Here is a 23,176-nt window from a genome sequence, read left to right as displayed (position 1 = left end):
ACAAAATAACTTTTGCCAATTAAACATTAAACATGGCTGTTATATGCACCCTACGGATGATTCATAAAAATGTGCATTGCAACCACTGGAAACATATAGTCCCATGTAGATAAATACTATTGCAGACTTTACCTTACATCCTTTGGTACAGAATACTGCAGCATATATTTAAAACATTGCTGATTTCTTCTGGAAGATTGAACCATTGGGAAAGGTGATTGCCAATATAATAATAGCAGTAACATTTGACGTATAGAGTTTGTAGACAAAATCTCTCAAGAATACTGCACCAACATCCTTGAAAAAATGTTAGAACTGCACCATGTACAAGGAGCTAGGAATGACTTTCTAATAACATTGCTGACCATCTTTTTAATATAGTTACTTTCATCTCCCATCACAATAATATCAACCAATCAGTGGAACAACTATGAACAGTTAAATTGTCTAACATTGGATAAGCATTTTCTGACACATTGCATTTAAAAAAAAAACATAAACCATATTTGAGACCATCACCTTTATACACTATGGTGGGTCAGAAGAAGAACTCTGACTCGTATCTTCCATTTTAACTGAATCTTTATTTAAAGAAAAGATTAAAAGGCCTGACTTTCCCTAGGCTCCGGTGGTTCCCTGCCTAACCAAACTAACTGGGGTGCTCATCAGTCATCAGTGAGTCCGAAAGGAAAGATCTGTCTAGTCCAAAACTGACTGATACTGATCTACCACTATAAGAATAATGAAGGCACAGGAGAAAGACTCCCTTCTCCTGTGCATTGGTTTCCGCAACAGTTCCCTTTAATATAGTAGTCAAAGGTACTTCCTGGAGACTACTTTTATCAGATCATATAGTTTATCAATTGGGGTTTTCCACTTTTCTCTTAGACTTTGTTCTCTTGTGGTGTTATTCCTTTTGTTGGTTACTCTTTCTTGGTTCTGTGATGAATCAACTATGGTTCGCCCCACAAACCTGGCATGGGACCCGTCTCATGTGGCCAGGGAAAAGCAGATGCTTCCTGATCCTGACCCTGGGGGTGGTGTTCTACGGGAGGATTAACTGAGGGGGGAAACAGATCAGGTAGACTAGGATATCCCCTTATATAACTTTCTTTGTAATCCTACATTATTGGTGGCCTATTGCCAAACAGAAGACGTAAAGAACTCTACATTTTCTATTTGGGACTCCAAGTCCCATAATCCCAACAGCACTGGGGTGAAGAAGAGGGTGGAAGAGAAATGCAGGGCTGAAGGTCAGGCAATTTGTCCTAACACCTCACACCTGAGGGAGACTGAGAGGCTTAAAAAGCTCCCTCAGGTGCAGGCCATTAGTTGTGGTCGTAGTTGGAGTAGTAGCAGTTGTAGCAGCGGCAGAAGTAGCTGGGGCAGGAGAAAGTGGGAAAAGAAAGCATATTGCTGGCAGAATCCACAGAAGTGGGAGAAAAGAAAGGAGGGCAGGATTTTCCATCCACTTATTCCAGTTACTAGTACTGAGTTGGTCCTTTCCCCCCAAAGTCATTGCAGAGGTTGTGCAGCGGGAAGCGTAACGTTTGAAAACATTCTCCCATGTGAACCTGATTGCAGAGCGTTTGCAGCGAGAAGCATGCAGCACACTGTGCCTGGAGGCTGGTGTGATCCAGGGGGTCATGGTAAGCCGAACTCTGTGCCTGTGTGGTGGGACCGAAAGCAGCTTGAAGAGAGAGAAGTGTGCCTGGTTCAGGGTCGGATTGGCCCCTCAGCCGAAATCGTCCCTGGAGAGTGGGGGCCAGTTTCTGGCCATGCCTGGGCCGGTTTGGGGGGAAAAAAAATATTGAAAATAAATATATATTTTTTTTCAATATATTTTTTTCTTTCAAAAAGCCTTTCATCCTTCTTAGGCCGATAAATGAGTACCAACACAGGTTGGGTGATATTGTATGCATATTTGGTCTATAAAAAAGAGCTTAAGCGTAAGCGCTATACAATAACCTATCATTTGGCCTTGTACATCTGCTTGGATTCACAGTCATTTAGTGTACTTAGGACCAATGCTATTTGATGCCACTTCCTGTTTTGTCAAGGGGTGTGAAAGGTTGTGTTTCATCGCTTCCCTGGTTGTCACTTTGGGGTGGGGTCAAATGGCATCACTTCTGGTGATGTCATCAGAGGTCAAGGGTCGTGAGGCGAGGGGTGGGGCCACGTTTGTTTGTGTGCCCAGGCCGGCCTATTTCTTGTCCCAGTCCAACCCTGGCCTGGTCGAGAAACTACATGTAGTAGAAGTATTGTAGTCTGTGACAGAGACCGAGAAGCCAGTGAGTGTTTCCACGTGTTCACAAGCCTTCAGGCATTGCAGGCGGGCAACTGTAACTAGTTGCTTTTCACTGGTGAGGGAGTGAAATTGAATGAAGCTGACCGGAGCATATCAGACAATGAAGTGCAACAATTGTAGCACTCCCATATAGATAAATATGCTGTGGAAGGTTTGCGAACATTATAAATTACAAAAACAGCTTTACCAAAGTTACTAAGTAAAGCCACACAAACAGTGTATTCTATGAAACCAAGTGTTGAACCACAATATTGTGAACCGAAGAGAACAAACAAGCATTACCTTAAGCCCAAAGTTGAACATGCATTGCCCTCAGTTTTAAAGAAAAGGTGTCTGTGGAAATGACTTGCTACCAGAGGAAAGGGGGCTAATATAACATCTCTAAAAGTAGAGCTGGTAGATGAACGGTGGTAAAAGGAATGGTGTAAAGGAAACAGTAATTAGTCATGGACTCACATTGCCAAAACCAATAGAGGTTAAATAGAAAATACTTGGTTGGTGGGTTGACAAAAGACAAGAATGGTTGAAAAGAAGCCCTAGAAGAAAGTTGGTGTTAAGAAGAGAAAGAGACATTGCTTGTCTAGCTGAAATAAAAGGGCATTGGTATAAATCTTGTCTTTGCTACACAGTTTTGAAGTTGTTTAAGGCTGTTTAAAGTTGAAGAAGTGGTAAACCATAGAAGTGTCAGTGGAACTGAAACATCAGAAGCAGTACAATTGGAAACACTGTGAAGCAGAGAAGTGAAACTGCATGATGTCTCTTTGAAGGAGATATGTCTGGCAGGAGAGTGGACCAGACAGAAGTGGAAATAGAGGACCAGGTGTGAATTACCCTGGTAGAAGTTGAATGAACTGTGAAGTTGTTCTCAAACAGAAGAAGCTGTTGTGTTTCATGGTGAAAAGAGGGAAGCACTGTGAAGAGAGCCATTGGTGTTTACAGTGCTAAGAGCGAAACACTGTGACATTCCTCAAACAGAAGAAGTTGTTGTGCTTCATGGTGCTGAGACAGAAGCACTATGAAGAGAAGCCAATTTCAACCTATTTGTGTTTTGTGAATCATATAGGTTCCAACAGAGATCCTCCTGACCAAGAATCCCTTTGGTACTGTTTAATGAACTTTGAACAATATATTTCCTGGAGAAGAAGAATCTTTTCTGGGTTAAACTGTGGAGTGTTGGACGTTTTCTTTAACAACCTGACTGTGTCAAGAACTGTGTTGGAACTCTGTTTCAACTCGGATTTCCTTTTTGTTTTGTGTTATTCAACAGAATGGACTTTGACTTAAAATCTGGGGAAGGGGAATTCGCTCAGTTTACAATCAAAGACTTGGAAGGTGTGGTGAATACAAATATTGACATTGGGAATTGTCATATATTTTCTTGTTTATGTATAGGTGTGAGGGCCAGAAATGTTATGTTAGTGTGTTTCCATTAGTTTATTTAGGCAGGGAAATACCCATTAAATTAGGGAAAGTGAGGCAGTTTTTGGTTGACACTTTGAATTTAATAAAATGGCATTGCTTAATAAATCACCTGAAAGTTGTCCACCTCACAAACCTGACCCCTCGTATATGGTGTCAGCAGTGGGATCAGAATATATTGATACAAACTGTCCGCCTCACATTTCTGGCCCCTCACAGTTCACTTTTATTCCTCCTTTATTAAACACTTTTGAGACACTCTGTTGGCTCATTGTCCAATCTCTTCCCGATTTAGGATAACAAATAATGTTCCAATTCTCATTCTCGCTCTTATGTGTTTCCAACACCAATCCTTTACTGGCACATGAATGATAACTCTTGCAATGATTCTCACTTTCCTTCCATACTACTTATTCACTCGGATGAGTATGAGTACCCCAGTAATGATTCTTGCGTTTCTTATTTACTTGTTACCCACTGGGACGAGTAGGACTCTCTCCTTTGTTAATGTCGATATCCCTCCCTGGTCTCCCACCTTCCATGTTACCTCTTGCTCTATGGGTTGACATCATTGGGCCTGCCGTCAGAATGGGACTTTCTTCTCCTTTGGTCTGGTTGGCCTCTCACCTCTCGGTTTCCTTCTCTCCTTCACTATGCACACCTCATGGTGCAATTCGGTAAGTGGTCTCAGCGTTGTTCTCCAACTGCTCCGTCCACCAGCTCTCGGTCACGCTACCACATGGGGCTAACTTGCCTGTGCCTGACTTCCGTCTTCCAATTTAGCTGGCTTTTCTTTCCCTCCGGGTTCCGGTAACACAGCAGTTTTCATCCAGCCTTGAAAACTGTTCATCCATCTCTCTATCAGCTTCACTTGAACAGCTGATTTCAAACTCCCTGGCTTCTCTCTCTCTCAGGACTTCTCCTGCTTGTTCTATGTCACAGCGTTGGGACTTCACTTGTACAAAGTCGAAGTCCTTCTTTGTTCTGTAAGTAATCGATATTACTTCAATGATTTTCTTTCTCTCACTACCAGTGGAGTTATCTTTTTCAGGTTTTCTCACAGATTCTATTTGGTAATAACAAATATCTACTTGTTCTGTATATCTTCTTCGGATAGATGTAGTTACCACTGGATTGTGAGTAAGTAACTTAGGGAGTTCCTCTTCAGAATGGAGTCCTTGTCCCCAAGGGGGGAGTCTCTCCTGTTGAGGTCCTGCTTGCCTCTACCCCTAGGGAGGGTATCACGTAGCAGACTCGTCTCCCTAGCCTCACAGGGAAAGGCTCCCACAGGAAAGAAGTGACAGAATCCTGTGTTTTGTCACAACACACAAATGATCTACCATTAAGGTTCAATGAAAATCACTTCAAGGGCCCTTTTTTGAAATTCATGTAAAGAAAATCTGATTGGAATAGCTTTCTGCATGCAATGAGTTTCAAGCACAGTTTAAGAGCTTTACCCTTCCCACAATATGATAGGTTGGGATATACAATCGCAGCGGGATAATGTTTCAATAAACATCATTCAAAATTACTACTAGACTCGGAGAAAGACAGTATAATGCCAACCCGTTGTCAGAAACATTCAGCAAGTTCACATTACTCAATAAATAAGATCTGCTAATTAGCAAACCAAATGGTACCGAATACGGAATAGTATTTTTGCATACTACGCTAATAACAGGGAGAAACACTGACCCGTGCTTCAGTGACACAAGGAGATTAAAGCCCTTTTCACAGAACCCCCCACAATGGCATAGGAAGGTGGAAGACATTTGAGGGATTGGTTAGTCAAATTAGACATGACAGGCAGATACATTCAATGGTTTCATCAAATGCAATAGAAGGGCACATTTTCAAGTCTATCATGTTCATAGATGACTGGCCTCCAGTGTTTAGGTATTCTCCCAGCTGCATGGTCATACACCCCATGCCCCAGTTCCCTTTGATCAAAAGGACTACAGCAATTTTGAAGCTCCCACCCCTTGAGGACGTGTGTCCTGTTTTGTGGGAAATGTGTCCAAGAGAGAACAAAGGTTAGAATTTACAGGATAAGTTGCAATACGAAAAGGACTCTGCAGCACACACTGGAACCAAGTGGATAATAAAAATGACATCAGATTGGGTTTTAGCAATTTTAACTGTATTTCCCTATAATGCCCCTACAAAGCTATAGCAGGGCACACACTTTGCACCCACCACTAACCACTGGCTTGTCATATTTGACTCTTGGCAAATAAGAAATGGTGTGCTTTGCGTCTGTATAAAATTCAGGAGGCGAGCAATTATTTATGGCTGGCTACTAGCTGGATACTAGCTTCCAACTTAACTTATTTTTACATTTAACAAAACATCTGCCATCAGGCAATGAGGATATGCAGTCAAATGTATTTGGAAACTTGGGTGCCGCCCTTTTAAATGCAGCCAATGACTGAACTACGTTGTGATTCCAGCAGGCCATGTTGCCAATTTCCACTGCAGCTGCCAGTGTGTCATTAATCAGAGCCCCACAGACTATACATGTGTGCACTAGACCTTCTAGCATGGAGTATTTTGAAAGTGGGCCTTTTTGTGCAGAGACCACTTTCTGATAGAGAACATCACCATTGTTTTGCACAGCAAGAATCATAAAGCTCAAGATTGGACACGCGTGCAGATTACAATCTGTCACAATATACAGAAATATTCAGTTGGTGTGAAATGATACTTAAATTTGGTAGTCTTTGAGTGAGTGGCGCTGTGAAGGCATGCCAAGCAATTGTGCAGAAAAAGCTTGTGGCACAATAAGTCGGAGAGCACATAGGCATGCCAAATGACCAGGTACTTAAATGGTGCATGACTGTGGGAGTGGTTTTGGCCATCAAATTTGCAGGTTATGTAGGGGCATCTGCCTCAATCTGCGTTTGTTGCTGTCATTAGTTATGTGTGTTTTCTTTAAATTTCTTGTATAGTGGGGTGCATCATAATTAACATTTTGCCATGGTGACCTTTGAATGTATAGCAAGGATATATGTGTGAGTGAATTTGTGTCAGCATCCGATATGTAATTAGTTCAGTTGTTATGTTTTGGTCCTTTGTGTGCTTTTTGAAGGGTGTCTCTATATAAGTTATAGTGGTGGATTCTTTTTAGTCTTTGTTTTTAAGCTGTTGTCATTTCCAGTAACCTAGAAATACTGTTCACTGCAGGCATTCACTAATTCTCAAGGTTATATTCCTTTGATATGATAGTCTTGTCGCTTTCTTATAACTGCAACTTCTGTGTCTGCCCAAAAGTTTTAAATTCTACAAAATTTGAGTAGTTATCTTATAGCATACCGCCTGTTAGACTAACTTTTTAAAATTTTATATTGATGACTTCCAATATATCCTCAAGAAAAATAAAAAATGAAAGACATCTTGAAATACGAAAGAGGAAAACAAATTTATTGTTTTTTGGAATCATGTCTTTTGAAAAGGTGAATATTAATGTCTTATAGTATCAGACCTTTCCACATTTCTCAATCAATATCAAATTCTTCAAGAGTTCTTCATAAATCATAGTATTATTTATTCAAGACAATTTCAATGTCCATTTGTTTCTTAAATTAACCTAATGTCCTTTGTCTTTATTGGGAATTCACTTCTGATGCATTTTAACTTTTGTATAAGCTGACCTCATATATTGACCTCTACACGTGTTTCCCCACCCTTTGGTGGATCATCAGGAGTTTTTTATGTTTAGGGTTAGCTTCTTGAGTCTGTTACTATAGACATTGTCGAAAGGAAAGAAAAAGAAATTGTAAATACAAGAGGATAAATGGGTCATCCCTTTATAGTTCATACAGTAGAGTTGCCTCTCATTGATTGCGTACAATAGTGGAGAATGCTGTCACTTACCCAGCTTTATCCACATCTTTTGTTATTTCATCAATGCATTAGTAGCTTTCTATTTTGCTGGCAATTTCACAGGGTGTCTAAAGCCAAAACATGAAATATACAGCCTAGTATGGATGTGTCTTGACTGCATGTTTTGTCTTCATAATATACCAGACAGCCTTAATTTCCAAAAGTGAAATTATTTTACCTTATTGTTCAGGAGATTGATATGATAGTCCATTCGTTTTTCGTCTTGTGCCTAAAAAGCGGCATTCCAAAATGGCACCCAATATTTATGCGTGTGCGATGACATCATCTCGCTGAGCGCTATTTCACATGTAGTGAACAATAAATCACTTCCAGGCCTATTTTCCCTTTTCTACGGGCTGTTATTTTTCTTCAGGACAGCCTCAAATGCTAAACACATCAATAAAAGGTAATAGAACTTGTAAGGGAGACACAGTAGTTGATATGCAATGAATTGTTTTCTTTTCAGTATTTTTGATAATCAATACCAAAGGGTGCAGTAAAAAAATAGTGACATGCAAGTATTATTTTCAGTGACAAAAATTATGCATTTCCTTTCCAAACACATCTGGGATGCGTGCCTCTCTGCTGCAAAACAAGAGCAGCAGGGTACCTGGTTTATCATGGTCACAGAGAATTAAGATTTAAAGCACATTATAACAATCTTCAAACTAAACAGCTCATAGTTAGACGGACATCACTAGATCTCCCCATCCTGCCTCCCAAGTTAGGTCCATGGATAAATGCAGGAACAGTTTTTTTCAGGCCATCACATCACAAAGCAGGCTGGTCACAAAGCCTTCAATTGACTCAATAGATGCCCGCAGCCGGTAACAGTATTGATGGTGTACCAAGACAGTGTTCGCTTTAGAGCAGAATCTGTGTTGACATTTTATTATGGCTTCTTCAAACGTGTCATCAAATGCATAGCAATGTGGATTATTGGCTTCAGGGGCCAACATGAAAAGTTTGTCTTTCAACCCTTAAGGCTTTGACAAGTTGTTTTGTAGTGTAAGCCATCTGTCGCTTCTATGTAGTTGTCAAAAGTTAACCACCTTTGGGGCCATTGGTGGGATACATTCCTAACATTGCCAACAAGAATGGTGGAAGTGCAACACCCTGCTTATTAAGTGGTAGAAAGAGCGGTGGAGAAGGGCAGAGGTTACTTATGATTTTAAAGGCTTGCCTGTGTTGAGGTTGGTGAACCTACTGAGTTGGTGTAAAAATAGAGCTGTAAGGCCCTACGTGAAAACATCTGTATGATACAGGCATAGATCTTGGAGAGTACTGGGGTAGTCTCTCTTGTCCCGTCCGTCTTAATGGTATGGACCACTGTTGTTTTCCATGCTGAAGCTCTTCATTTGTCATCTGGTGTGAACATCTGTGCAGGTGGAGAGTCTGCGTCAATACAAACGGTTAAGTGCTGGTGAGTGAAATACTTGAGGTGAGGTCGAAAATGTTAGCCCTGTCTCGTTGTGGCTATAGTGTCTGCAAGCAAAGTAGTGCACTATGAAACTAGATCAGACTCACTCAGCAGGTTGAAGTGATATTACTTTATTTATTTTCTAGCATATTTGTACCCTATGTAGAGTGTAGGGCTGGGCTAACTGGCATCTTTCCGGAGTCCCCTCTTGTCCTCACACGTGGCTCCACACATGCAAAGCTCATTAATGCTTATGGTCCAGAATCTACCACAAACTTTGCAAATGAAATACACTTATTTCGCATTCACATGCATGCTGAAGGTCACTTTTCCTTTTCCCAGTCTGGTGTCCTGGTATGGTTGTGACAGTGGTCTTCGAGATAACAAATATAACAGAGTGTAATGATTAAGGACTAGATCAATCCACCATAATTCTATTTGTAAGTCATCTTTGAACGCTCACAGGGTGCTGTTGCTTTCCTGGAACTGAAATGTTGCAGGGCGTAGAAGAATATTTGCTTCCTGCAATGCTTGGTAGATTCTGTAATATCTACTTACTACAGCCCCATTACAGAGGGACCTGACTCCTCCCCGGCAACATCTCCCCTTCTCTGACTCCAGTACATGGCAGGAATCTGTAGCCAGTTCTTTGCTCTGTTTTCCCTGGCCTGGATTGGGATGGTGTGAGGGGTCAGAAATGAGATGTGGACACAAAGTTGTAATATTCACATTGTCAGACATTTTTAGTAAACAGAAATGGGTTGGATAAACGACTCTCTAACTCCATCCTAAAGAAGAGTTTCCCTGCCTTCGGAACTAAAACTAAACATCAGTCTGTGTCAAGTCGTTAGAAAATTAGAAACCGGCGTTGTGCTCAAAGCATTCAAATCTAACTCTCACACTAGAAAAAAACAACTAAGGGGTGCAAGGAAATGTCTCTGACTTATGTTTAGTAAAAAGGGTTTGCAATCAAAATATAAAGATAAATCCAACAAAGTATTTTCCAAGGAGAAACCCTGGTATCCACACAGTGGTTTTCTTCCTCTGAATATTTAGGTACGAAGGCAAAGTGTCTCTTTCGAACAACAGCTTCTTGGTAGTTACATGTCTTTAGATCAAAACATTTTATGACAAATGCACTTATAACAAAACTTTTATAACAACAAATATAACAAATTTGAATTTTTTTCTTTTATTTCAGGGGGGGGGGGGTCCTCCCAAACCCCTAAAAATCCACCCCAACCGTTTCACTGCAAGATTTAACCCTTTACAGCACCCCTAAGTGCATTCTTCACAAAATGTTTTGTTATAAAAGCTTCTATATATGTTCATTCTTTATAACATTTTCGTTATAAATACTGCATACCTTTCTTGGTATCACAAAAGTGTTTTTGTCCAACAGTTCCTTTGGTTCTTTATTATATGATTAAGAACGTTCTTGTTCAAACAATACATTTCATGACATCCAACACTTCCTTGGTTTGTTTGTACTGGATTTACAAAGTTACTGGTTTCACCAAGTTCTTATTCATATGATAAATTCCACAATAAGCTTTCTTCAACTTCTCTTGTACTTTAGCGAATTGCCTGGTGTACCTTTTTACCAGGAATCCTCTTATGAGCTCTTCAGATCTCCTGGTATACTCCCCTACAAGGTATCTTGTCACAGTGTTAAAAGTCTTTGTACAACTCCAAGTGCCTGCTGTATCTACCTATCATGGCTTCTCTCATGTGCTTCTCTGTTTCCCTGATATACTTCCTAGCCAGGTATTTTGTAACATGGTAAAACCTGTCTCTACATCTTTGATGGTACTCCTGGTATACTTCTCTACCAGGAATACTTTTATGGGTTCTTTAGATCCCTTGGTGTACTCCCCTGTCAGTTATCCTCCCACAGTTTTAGACTTTAATTTACAGCTTAGATGGATTGCCTGGAATACTCCTCTGCCAGGATTCCTCTTATGAGCTCTTCAGACCCATGGAATACTCCCCTGCCAGGTATCCTCCCACAGTCTTATACAGTTTCAAAATGCCTGGTATATTTGGTTGCCAGGACTTCTTTTATGGACATTTTAGATCCCCTGGTATACTCCCCTCCCAGGAAACCTTCTCTGGGGTCCTGCAGATCCCATGGTATACTTCCCTTCCAGGTATCTATCCCCAAATATCAACTGCCTGGTGTATTCCATTTACCATGCCTTATTATTGGGTTGACTTATTATTCCACTATGCCACAGCCGTATCAACTGTGTTGTGTTTCAATATTTTCACTTAGGGCAACACTTGCTCTAGCTCTCCCCCACATTGACATCTCATGCATAGGTATTTATTTAGTTTTTTTTGCTGCACTTTGTCTTGTTGGTATTCAAATATTCTTCCTTTTGTGTGTTGCCTTAACATTGGGGTTTGTCTGTATTTAAACCACCTTTGAGCATTGTCCATAATAGCAGTATCACATAATTAATTTGCTTGATTGTAACTTGTCGGTACAACCCAGGGTCCCCAATAGCACTGGGCAGACTCACCGGTAGTTCACAGCGTCTCTGACTTATGGCATACCTCTGCGGTGAAGCTTTCTCCCTGGGACGGCTTCTTGCATGATGTGGACGTTTCTCCAGCGTTTTCTTCAGGTCTCTGTTTACTCGCCGGCTTCCCTCTGTGACTTGGACCGGAGGAAGGCTGCTTTACTGGTGCTACCGTACCTCCAGGAGCTCTGCTGCAGCCCCAGCGCTTACACAGTCCTACAGCTGTGCCTGCTGAACCTCTCCCTCCTTCACACCACACTGATATGTGTGACTTGCATTCTTGAGCTGCCGAATGAATGTGCCTGTTCTCTCTCACTCGACTATCTCCTGCACAGTTCTCTCCCGTTCTGCTGCGTTGAGCGCACATGCCATTTTTATTGTTCTGTGCACTTTAGGTTCAGCCAAACATCTAGTCTGCACACTAAGTTCCAGTATTCTCTGAATCTACATTAACTCCTTACTCTTCTTCTCAGTACTTGAGGGTTTATGGGAGCTGAAGCCCATAGATGTTGTTGGATTTCTAAAATTATGTTGTTCAAAAGTTTATATAGAGAAACAGCAAAAACAGGACACGTTATGTGTTTTGTGTATGTTTGAGGTATAAATGGAATTCTATCTAGAGTGACATAAAGGAAGAGGTTTCTAGTTTTTACAGTAGATGGGATTTGTAGGATGACAACAAACCATCAAGAATGTGGGTATTATAATGTCTTCTGCAGATAGAAGGGGAGAATACAGTGTCTCTTCCGATGGAGTCACCACCTCCCCTCGGGAATCGTCTCCTCCCATGTGATCCTCATATAACCACCCCCAGGGTCAGGATCAGGATCAGGTTGCAGCTGCCGTCACATGAGAGGAGGTAATCGGCGGGGAATCAGGGATGACTCCACCAGACTCATCACAGATGGGCAGACTGTGCCAATGGTGATACAAGAGTCAGGTCTTCTTAGACCTTTGGCACTTAAGGAAGCAGCCACAGATGAAGTAAATAAGATGCTGTCTATGGCATACAGCCATAGGATTCTGTTCGAAATGATTAGCTCACACAGTCAATGCATTGTCTATCAGAATTTCTCACTACCTATGTCACACATATTCAACTTCAGTTGATGGTGTCTAGCCAGATCACATGAATGCTACTATTTTGGGGCCTGGGCTTCTAGTAGGACCACCCATTTTACTAGGGATTGGTCACCAACAAGATGCAATTAGTACGCAATCATGCAGAAATATTCCCAATGGATAAGCCACGCTAAGATATTGTGCATTGAATGCGCATCATTGGTCTACAAAGGCGCAAATAATTCTGTTTAGATACCTGCAGTCAATACTGCTCACATTGTGGAGTGTCTGACCTGTGGAAACTAGACAAAAGCTTGCTCACCCAGCACCTAAAACTATTTGCCCAAAACATGGGAAGAAATTCCACAGTTTTTCTAAACCTTGTATTGACTGGTTTGTGTGAGTTTGGACTTAAATGTGACTTGGGAAGATCGGTGGGGGACATTTAACACACATTGTACCATATGGAGTATCTTGACCTTTTCTTGTTTCTCAGAATGGACAACCAATACACACCATGTGGCATGAAATTAATCTGCCTTTATGTTCTTAGTGAGAAGTCAAATGGGTTCCTGACGAACTCTGAGAAGACTCGAAGCACCAACCACCTTGGTGCCCATGGAGCAGTGTATGACAGAGGGCAGTACAGCAGTGCAGGAGGCTCGGATGTACTTCGAGAGAGCAGAGGTAAGGTGATATTCAATCTCTGTGCTAACTCATAGAATTCTGACTGTGAAGAAACCTACCATTGATCAGTGCAAGAGGGGGCATTGGGCAGCCACTAAAGGTTTTTTTTTTAAAAAAAACATACGATTTATGAGCTAGGGTTCTTTATCATGCTGCAATTCAGTAGTGATCCTTGAAGACATATTGTTCATGACTAATGCAAGAAGTCTGTTTTTTTTAATCGACGTTTAATGCACCTGTTTCTATTCAAGAATGGATCTTTTCATAATAGGGTGCTTGTATTTATGATATAGACAATTGAATAGTTTGCTTTATTTAACTTGTATTTGATCACATTTTGTAAGTACATTGCCTCTCTCTCAGTTTAGTGGGCAACACACACATTTGTGTTCTGTGTCAAAATAGAGTCTTAAGCTTCTTGGCCTCTGGGCCTATACATTCTGACAATGGAAAAGTGAGTGTCCACCTTAGCAATTATGAGACGGTGCTGTCTTTTGATTTGATAGCATCTCCCAATTTTTCTGTAACATATGGAATTCTGTAGTTGTGCACACCGAAACCCTATAGTGCCTGCTGGGTTTACTATCCATTTAGCAACGCCCCCCTCACCTTTCTTGGCCTCTACACACACACACATATGCACATACCCGCACAACATCACTATGCAACACCACCACGGTAGCGTATCCCATTTAGTGAGATCCGCGCAGATCTGTGCAACCACTTGCGGGTAGTTAAGTTCTCTAAGGTCCCCAATATGGGCGCTAATGTTGACCCCTAGATATTTAATATGGCCTATTTGTAGCCTGAAGGGCGCCACTCCTCCCGGGTCCCAGGGGATGTCTGGCCGAAGTGGCATGATCTCGGATTTGGTCCAGTTGACCCGGTAGCCCGCCATCAGTCCATATTATTGTAGTAGGGATCTCACTCTAGGGAAGGAGGTGTGGGTGTCCCCAATGTAAATGAGAAGATCGTCGGCGTATAGGGAGACCCGATGTTCCGCCCCTCCCCTCCACAGTCCCCGCCACTGGGGGTCTGACCATAATATTTCAGCCACCTGTTCGATGGATGGGGCATATAGGAGGGCCTATAGGGGGCAGCCTTGGCGCCTACCTGAGTGTAAGGTAAAGGGAGCTGATGTGTGGCTGTTGGTAGTTACCGTTGCTTTAAGTTCAGTGTATAGTAGGCATATTAGGGCTTATCAGTGATGGTGGGAGGCCAAATTCTGCAAGGGCAAGGAACATAAAGTCCCATCGGACTTTGTTGAACGTCTTCTCTGCGTCGATTGCGAGGATCCAGTCTTCTCGTCCCGGTTCCTCCGCGATGACGTGAAGGAGTCGACGTACATTATCCCCGGAGTGTCATTTCTGAATAAATCCCGTCTGATCCTCCCGTATCAGACCTGATAATACAGTTTCCAGCTTTAGGGCCAAGCATTTTGTCAGGACCTTAGCCTCGGAGTTAATTAAGGATATGGGCCTATATGATCCGCATTCTTCTGCGGGCCTCCTTTTTTTGTGGAAAATAACTGTTAGCGGTCATCATCGATCTGGGTAAGCGACCTCTTTCGGTTGCCTCTGTAAAGACTGCCAGGAGTCTTGGGGCGACTTCGTCTACCGTGGCCTTATACAGGTCTATAGGAATCCCTTCAGTTCAGAGCTCGTATTGCCTGTCTGACATCGGCCTCCCCAATGGGGGTGTCCAGCGCTTCATATTGAGCCTGTGTAATTTTGGGCAATTGGATAGCCCGTAGCCCTGCATTGAATTTGAAGGGAGTGGTTCAGGGTCTGTGTATAAGTGAGCGTAGAATTCGACAACTCTCTGGTTAATGGCCTTATCTCCTTCTAGAATCTTCCCCTCCCCATCTTTTATAGCAATGATGGCAGTGGTCGCCTGTCTTTGCTTCAAAGCGAGTGCCATAAGACGCAAGGGTCTGTCGTTTTCTAAATAGTATTTTTGGGACCACGTGGAGTAGGATTTCTGGACTCTGGTCGTTTCAACTCCTTTAATTTCTGCCCAGGTTTTTCCAAGCTGTGTGAGGGTGTGCTGATTGGGCGCCACTTTATGTTGTTTGTCTAACTTTCGCAGGGTGTGCGTCAGTGTCTCGGCCTGGACGTGCCACTGTTTTAGCTTGTATGCCCATCTGGAGATACATTGACCCCTCAGGAAGGCCTTAAACGCATCCCAGCAGGTGTGCGTAGTATAGGAAGAGTGGAGGTTGGTGTCCCAGAATAAGCCCATGTCACCCTTTATGTGGTCAATGAAGTCGGAATACGCTAAGGCCCGCAGATTAAGTCGCCAGGTAGGAGGATTGTGTGGGGTGTCTGATATTATTAGCTTTAGTCTGACGGGTGCGTGGTCGGAAAGGGTGGTGGGGAGGATGGAACGTTCCTCGAGGGAGTGTAGAGTCATGCACAGGGCTAACCAATAGTCCAACCTTGAATAGCTCTGATGCCTACAGGAATAGAAGGTATAATCTCTCTCTGGACCATGTTTATTTCTCCATATATCTTCGAACCCGCGGTCTGTGAGGAGGGAAGTAAGAGGCGCAAATTTTTTTGGCCGATTACTGGAGGATTGGCTCGTGGAGAGCCTATCCAGGGCAAGATCAAGTGTCACGTTCACGTCCCCCCTATCAGCGTGAGGCGCCTCATACAAGGTGCACATGTAGTGAAGGTATGTGTATAGAAGGCCGGGGAGTCTGTCGTAGGGGCATAGAGGTTTATGAGAGTGATGGGGTGTTGATATAGTAATCCCTGTATTAGAACCCACCTCCCTTCCTTATCCGCGGATGAGTTTTGGAGTACAAAGGGTACTCGCCTATGAATCAAAATGGATACACCTCTTTTCCCCCGTTAAGGGGCGTGTGCCGCCACCCCAATCCATCTCCGTTCCAGTTTCTTCGATTCCCTTTCATTTAAATGCGTTTCTTGGCAAAATATTATGTCCCCGTTGAGGTCTCTGAGGTGGTTCAGGGTGCGACTGCGCTTAATGGGGTGCCCCAGACCCTGCACATTCAGGGTGATCAATGTGAAACTAGCCATTGCAGTATCCTGGTGGGTGCTTGTCTCCCATCCCTGTCCCGGGGGGGGGGTGTGTGAGTTCCCTCCCCATGTACAAGCCATGTCTGGGTGATGTGGCGTACATGTACTGTAACCAAGCCCATATTCCGGACCTGAGGCATGTGTTAAATAATAAACATAATCAACAACGGTCGAGGGAAACGGCCCTCGTAAAACATTAGAGGTGTGTGTACCATCTCCAATACTAGGTCGTAAAGCCCATGCATGGTGTCTGTGAGGGCGGACTATCATGTCCGTCTCCTCTTCCATGCATACCGATATCCCTCTGCTTGGGTTAGGTGGCCTCGCGGGGTAGCGACCCTGCACGATCCGAGAGTGATATGCCTGCAGTGAAGTTGATGTCCGGAACCAATGGCCCTCGCCACCCCTGCCATTATCCGATGTTGGGTTAGAGGGGTCAGTAAGTGCCATGATCTTGGAGGGGGGGGAGATCTAAGTCGCGGGGCCGCTACGGCCGGGCTGGCCCACCATCATTCCTCTTGCCATTGTTCGAATTAAGCCCCCCCTCCAGGGATCCCCAGCCCAGCGGGGATGTCGGTAGAAAGTTTGAAGCAATTAGTATTTCCTCCCCTCTTGAGTGTGTACGCTCAGTCCTGATCGCCTGTGCGAGCGTTCACTAGCTCAGTCTTTATGCACGTTTGTGTTAAGCCTTGGGCAGCTCTTTTTTTGTGGTTCACATGTCCGGGTTCCTGCGTCTCTGGTTCGGTAACCTTCAAACCGCGTCCCTTTTTTTGCCACCTGTCTCTGTTCCGCTGTGGGCGAGGATCAGATGTTGATGTATCATGTGCAGATTGTGCCCTCGGATCCCCTTCACGTGGAAATTCTGTGGAGACCAGATTTTGTCGCTCTAAGAATCGCCAGGCATCTTCAGGGTCATCATATGTGTGCCATTGGCTGTCTATTTGGGCGCGCCATATCGCTGGGAATTTTAGGTAGTGTCTCAATTCATGGCCCCTCAGAGCCTCGAATATGGGGTTGAACCCCTTCCTCCGGCAGGGCACCTCAGCTGAATAGTCGTTGAAAAGCCTGATAGGGACCCCTTCAAAGTTCACCTGGCCCACCGTCCGATACGCTTTGAGTATCGCCATTTTGTGTTGGAAATTCAATAATCTGAGTGTTATGGGTCGTGGGCGTTCACCCGCTGCCGGTTTCGGGACGGGAGCGCGATGAATTCTTTCTGTCGTCAGCTCTCTGGGGTTTTCGATGCGTAGAATGTCCTGCATGAAGTTATATATAAAGGACTCCAGGTCTGGTGCCTCAGCGTTCTCCGGAACGCCGACCATCCTCAGGTTGTTCCGCCTGGACCTATTTTCCTGGTCCTCCATTTTGGCACCCAATCGTTGGACAACCCTGATGACTCTGTCAAGTTCAGTGGACATCGATTCCAAGTTGTCCTCTAGTGAGCTGATGCGCTGCACGTTGTCGGTTGTTCTTTTGCTTGGATTGTGAGTCGCGCTTGGACGTCCTGTAGATCTTTTATGTCTTGAACCGTAGTGTTGGACTCCTGCGTGCGCTGGCCAATGAGCTTCATTTCCGCGAGAATCGCTTGCAGTTGCGTAGGGACATACATGCTTGACTTGTGTCTAGAGGAGCGCCTCGGTGTGGGTACTACAGTGCTCTTCTCAGTAGGAGGGCCGGGCTGTTTGAGTGCGGTCTACTCTATCGTAGCCCACTCCGCGTTGTCTGTCTAGTTGGTTGTGCAGGTGGAATGAGCCCGATAGTGCTATGGTGGCGCCGTTTTCATATGAGGTCCTGTTATCCAACTTGTCTGATTCTGGTGTTTCTATGTCAGGGAGGCTTATTTCGGGAGTCTTTTTAGTGGTGGGTCCGCCCTGTGTGCTCCCCCACGTGTTGTAGTGATCTTCTTGATATTCCCACGGTTGGTTCGGGTCCCGGCTTGTGGTGGTCTTTATACCTGTCCTTTGCTGGAGGTCTGCAGGGTAATTTTATACCCGATCCGGATGTCTATGCCTCCTTCTCCACCCCTGTTATCGTCCTGATCTACTCTGGGTGCTTTGAAATGGGGGTCAGTCCCGGTGACCACCCTCACGACTCACGGGTCCTGGGCTTTTGTTTTGTCCAGAGGGGCTGGGATGACCCGGGATAGATCATGCGATTGGAACCAACCTCTTCGGACCAGGTGCCTGCCGGTAATCGGTAAACCGGATTGTCTCCTGTTGCAGTGCCAGCCTTAAGAGGGTCTTTCTGTTCATGGGCAGGGAGGGATTTGATGACCGGCAGAGAAGGTGGGTCTGCTGCTGCACTTGCGTGTGGTGGTCCTGTGGGCCCCGCTCTACTTCAAAAAGAGGAGGGGGGGGTCAGGGCCTGGTTGTGTTGGTGAGATACCTTTGAGCCTCTGGCATAGGTCGCGTTTTGTGGGGCCTGGGGTAGTTGGTGAGGTGGTGCCATGCCCTGCACTGGATCCCGGGTCCGCTGGAGGGGGTCTGCCAAGTAGTGGTGCAGGAGGTGGGTTGTGTGGGCGGTTGGATGAGGGAAGTTCACAGCCTTAGGCTGGGTCCAACCGATTGGGAGTGTGGCTGTCGCTCCCCTCGCCGCCCCCCACAAGTCTTGTGCGGGGTAGAGGAGATTATGGTGCGGTGATGGTGGGGGCGGGCAGGGCCAGGCTGGCCATGGCTGGGGAGGTGGCCGGAGTACACAGCAGGGGCCCCCCAGACCCACGCCCTCCCCAGACCGGGGCGTGGGTGGATCTACTGGCTCCTCACCTCGATTATTGTAGCAGCGCTGTCACAGCGCCGGCCTCCTCTCTCCAGGAAGGCTCCCACGAGTCGGTGGTGGTTGACGATGTCCATCCGTTGGAGCTGCCTGAGATGGATTGGGCGGGTGGTCAGGAGAGGAGTCTGCCAGAGTCCACCAGTGGCGTCTGGTCCGGGGCCACTGCTGTCACATCTCACAAGGCAATGCGGAGTGGGGTACGTTCCCAGGTCCTTGATACGAGGGAGGGCCAGGTCGGGTTGATGGTGGGCGGGGAGGCGGTGGGAGATGCCGTCCCGGGTCTCAGCCTGAACAGCCTGGAACACATAGTAGCGCTCCTCAGGCTCCCCCACACCACCCCGGCCGGGGCGCAGATGGGTCTGCAGGATCCTCACCTCGGCAGTGCTTCGAGGCAGCAGATGGCCCAACGGAGGTGGCGCTGGTGCGGTGGCGAGCTCCTCATTCACAGAGGGTCTTCCCGGGTTGGCACCGGCGTGCCCTTGTGCCTCCTTGGCTGGAGATATGCCGTTGATCTGTGGCGAGATCGCGGCAAGCCCCGATGCCTGCAGGGACCGTAGCAGGCGGAGAAATGTTCTCGCAGCTCACCTCCCCCTCCCCGCAGTCACTGCTGTTGCATGGTGTGCAGCACGGGGTTTGGTCCTGTACTGGATCTGCGGGGTGCCCTGGTGCTGCGGCTCATACTCCCACAACGGCGGGGCTGCTAAGAGGCGTTGGGCGTGTTCCTGTGCTGGTCTCTATGCGTTATGAGCCGGAGCTGGAGGCCTCAGTCGTCGATGGTGTCGGAAGGCGTCTTGGTGGCCATCAATTCGGTTGAGTTTTTACTTGTGTCTGGTCGACATGCTCCTGAGTCGTCTGGGTGTGTTTAACTGTTGCACCAGGGGCATTCCTGGGTATTCCTGGGTGTGACGGCGGGACCGCACGGAGCTTCAAAGTCCCGCGGACATCTTGCTTGGGCTCTCGAGCGCCCCAACCACTGTAACCAAATTCTTAAGCAAAAAGCTCATAAATGCCTCTGGGTTATGTGCGCTATACAAATAAAATAAATAAATAACCATATGGAATCCCCCCCCCTTACACTGAATGTTACATTTTGCATGAGCAGCCAGTGCAGTTGGCTGAGTGGAGTTGCATGTTTGGCTGCAGACAGGTAGATATAGCTATAAACCGTCTGTAACTTACTGGTCATTTTTAAAGTTTCAGGAATTCTGTGGAGCCCCTGTCCTAAATGGCATGGCAGGCATGATATATGTAACGTTTGTTATGGGATGTGTAAGGGAGGCAAGGTATCACAAGTATGACACTAACACAAGAGTTAGAAGTTTCAAAACCTTTATTAGATTCTTGGGATTTGGAGAAACTCCTACTTTGTCCTATATCTATGACAGGAGTAGTCTCTACCATAAAATAATAAAGAAAACACAGTCCTAGTCAGTCTTTGTCAAATCAAAATGGCCTATAGTAACACAACCTAATGCCTGCCCTATCTCTCATACAAAAAATGTGTGAATGGCAATATGTATGCAAAGGAAAATCAGTGTAATAACATAAAGGATCAAAGTGGCAGATTCAGCTTTCCTCCCCATGTTGGACAGCACAGAGTAAGGGGGCCCCCATAGACAGGATGACTCACTCTTGCTCAGGTTCTCAAAACATAGGCAGTTCAAAACGTGGATCAAAGCCTGCCACGTTAGTCACTTATTCCAGCGTTCTAAAAGTTATTTCACAGTTCAACAAAAATTTCATGTAGGTCTCCCGCCATCGGGCTCGGATCTCTTAAAGCTTTAACAGTTAACATAGGTCTCCCTCAGCCGGGCTTGCACCTCTCGATCAACAAGTACCTGATTCAACGCAGATCTCCATGGGCCGGGCTTGTACCTCGCAGTCACAGCACTTGCAGGGGTTCCCTTCCCCAAGCTTAATTCATCTTTGTTATGGGTGCCCTTCCCCTAACTTTTCACACTTATGGTGTCCCTCAGTCGGGCTCGTACCTTTTACTGATGTCGAAGACTTTCGAATGTGCAAGGCTTTTAGCATGGACCTCCAAAGGACCACTTTGACTTTCACTTCAGCTCACACTCTTATGTTTTTTGCCCCAGTGTCTCTTGGTCTAGGTAGTTCAGTACCATAAGCACAAAAGTTCAAAGAAATCTTTCTCTTCAAGCATTCACTTTTTTTTTTTTTATTTACTTGTATTTAATCATAAAAAACAGATTTTTACAAGAGCGTTTTTCAGTCCAACTGAAAGGAGTCCACTCCTAGTTTTGCTTGATAAGTAATGAGTGATGCATGCCTGGCAATTTGATTCATTGTAGGAGCAATCTTGCGCCAACCTCCGGAATCGCCTTTATTCTTTCCAAGGCCAAATTTAGAAGTTTTGCGGCAGCCGTGTGCCATTGGGTCTTTTCGCCCGTTATCAGGCGTTTCCACCAAGTATCTTCGTTCCCTGTAAAGGAGGTTGCCGTCAGGGTGGAGAAATATGCGATCCTCGCCTGATGAAGAGCAGGACAACACATCAGCAGATGTTTTATTGATTCAATGACCTCGGGATTAGTACATAATCTACAATTTGTTTTCTCCGAGTCTGCTCTAATCGCTAAAATTTCTCCGGTCGGTAAGACGTTTAGACGGGCTTTTAGAAAAGTTCTCATCAGTAATTTATCGGGATATTTCTTGCAATACGCCATCGGTTCTTTTAATTTGTTGGTATTCATGGGAAGGTGTTCAAGAAGTTTGCAAGAGGATACTGACTCAATGGTATTGATCCAGTCCCAACATTCCAGTTTTGTTTTTATCCTGGATGGGTTGTCTTTCAGTTCTGCTTCTGTACATGCAATTTGGTGTAATTTTTGTTTTTGCTCCTCAGCCCACTTATTCATAGTTTGATTAGAACCTTTTTCCAGTTCTGATGCCATTATTTGGTAGATTTCAAGACTCTCCGGGTGGATAATTTTCCTATATAACTGAAGAGAGCTATGGTCCACAACTGCCTTCAACGACAGAAGGCCAAGTTCACGCCTGATTGGGGCAATCGGAGTTGAGTTTGGTAGGCCCAGGACGGCTCTCCATATGTAACCTTCCAATTTTTGCCAAATTAGAGGAGGAATGGAGGGTAAGGCATCCATGCCATTAGTCAGTGATGGAACAATCTTTGCCTTGTAGTAATTTATGGCCGGTTGGAGGGAGAACTTTCCGTATTTTCGGTCAACCATTCTCAACTGTGCTGTCAGACATTTGGTTTTCGACCATAGACTGGCTTGCATACTGCTCGCTTTCTTCGAGCTGTCCACGAACACTCCCAGGTATCTGAACGAATCCACCACTTCAATTTGTTTCCCGTTCAGATGCCAGTGGAACCGCTCCTTTTTTTTTTATGGCCGTTTTTTGCAGAATCATTATCTTTGTTTTGGATTTGTTGATCTCCAAGTTGTTATCTTGAATTATCCAATTGACGTTGGAAACCCACCTGGGTCAGATCAAGTAGGATTAAATCGTCTGCATACAGCAGTCTTGGGATATGAGTCGCACCTATTTTGGGAGGGAATGATCTGATCTTGTTTTGGCTGTCCTTAAAATCTCCTAAGAATGATATAAACAATGCTGGAGCCAGGGGGCATCCTTGCTTTACCCCTCGACATGTTTGGATGTATTTCGATATAAGGCCAGCGTTGTTTAGGCGGACTCTGATGGAGGTATCTCTATGGAGGCTGACTATGGGCTCTAAGATTGTATTCGGACAGTCCCATGTCTTCAATTTCGCCCAGAGTTTCTGCCTACCCACTCGATCGAATGCTTGAGATAAATCAACAAAAGCAAGGAAGACTCGAGGGCCACCTGTCAGGACTTTTTCTTTAAGTATAGTCAGACACATAATGTTTGCACTGGTACTTGCATTTTTCTGAAAACCAGTCTGTAGAGGATCGTAGCAGTTTGCGGAGATCGCCCATTTCCGGAAGTGACACAGAAGGGAGGAGGCGAAAATCTTCCCGATGACGTCCAGAAGAGCTATTGGCCTATAATTCACAGGGTCATCTCTGAAGCCTTTTTTATAAATGGGAAC

At 44.9% G+C, this 23,176-nt stretch overlaps 1 protein-coding gene across 1 annotated transcript in view; it reads left to right on the top strand.

The window, feature by feature from the left end:
• LOC138472125 (uncharacterized protein DDB_G0287625-like) overlaps positions 1–23,176 on the top strand; it is a 221,634-nt gene that overhangs the window by 80,434 nt on the left and 118,024 nt on the right. The window contains exon 2 of the mRNA XM_069610128.1: positions 13,170–13,303. Coding sequence (XP_069466229.1) covers positions 13,170–13,303 — 134 coding nt within the window. The remainder of the gene's footprint in view (positions 1–13,169; positions 13,304–23,176) is intronic.

The sequence above is a fragment of the Ambystoma mexicanum genome, chromosome 8, assembly GCF_040938575.1.
Source record: "Ambystoma mexicanum isolate Mex_15411 chromosome 8, UKY_AmexF1_1, whole genome shotgun sequence".
Lineage (NCBI taxonomy): Eukaryota > Metazoa > Chordata > Amphibia > Caudata > Ambystomatidae > Ambystoma > Ambystoma mexicanum.
The sequence above is the reverse complement of the archived record's forward strand: the minus strand, read 5'-3'. Positions and strand labels throughout refer to the sequence as shown.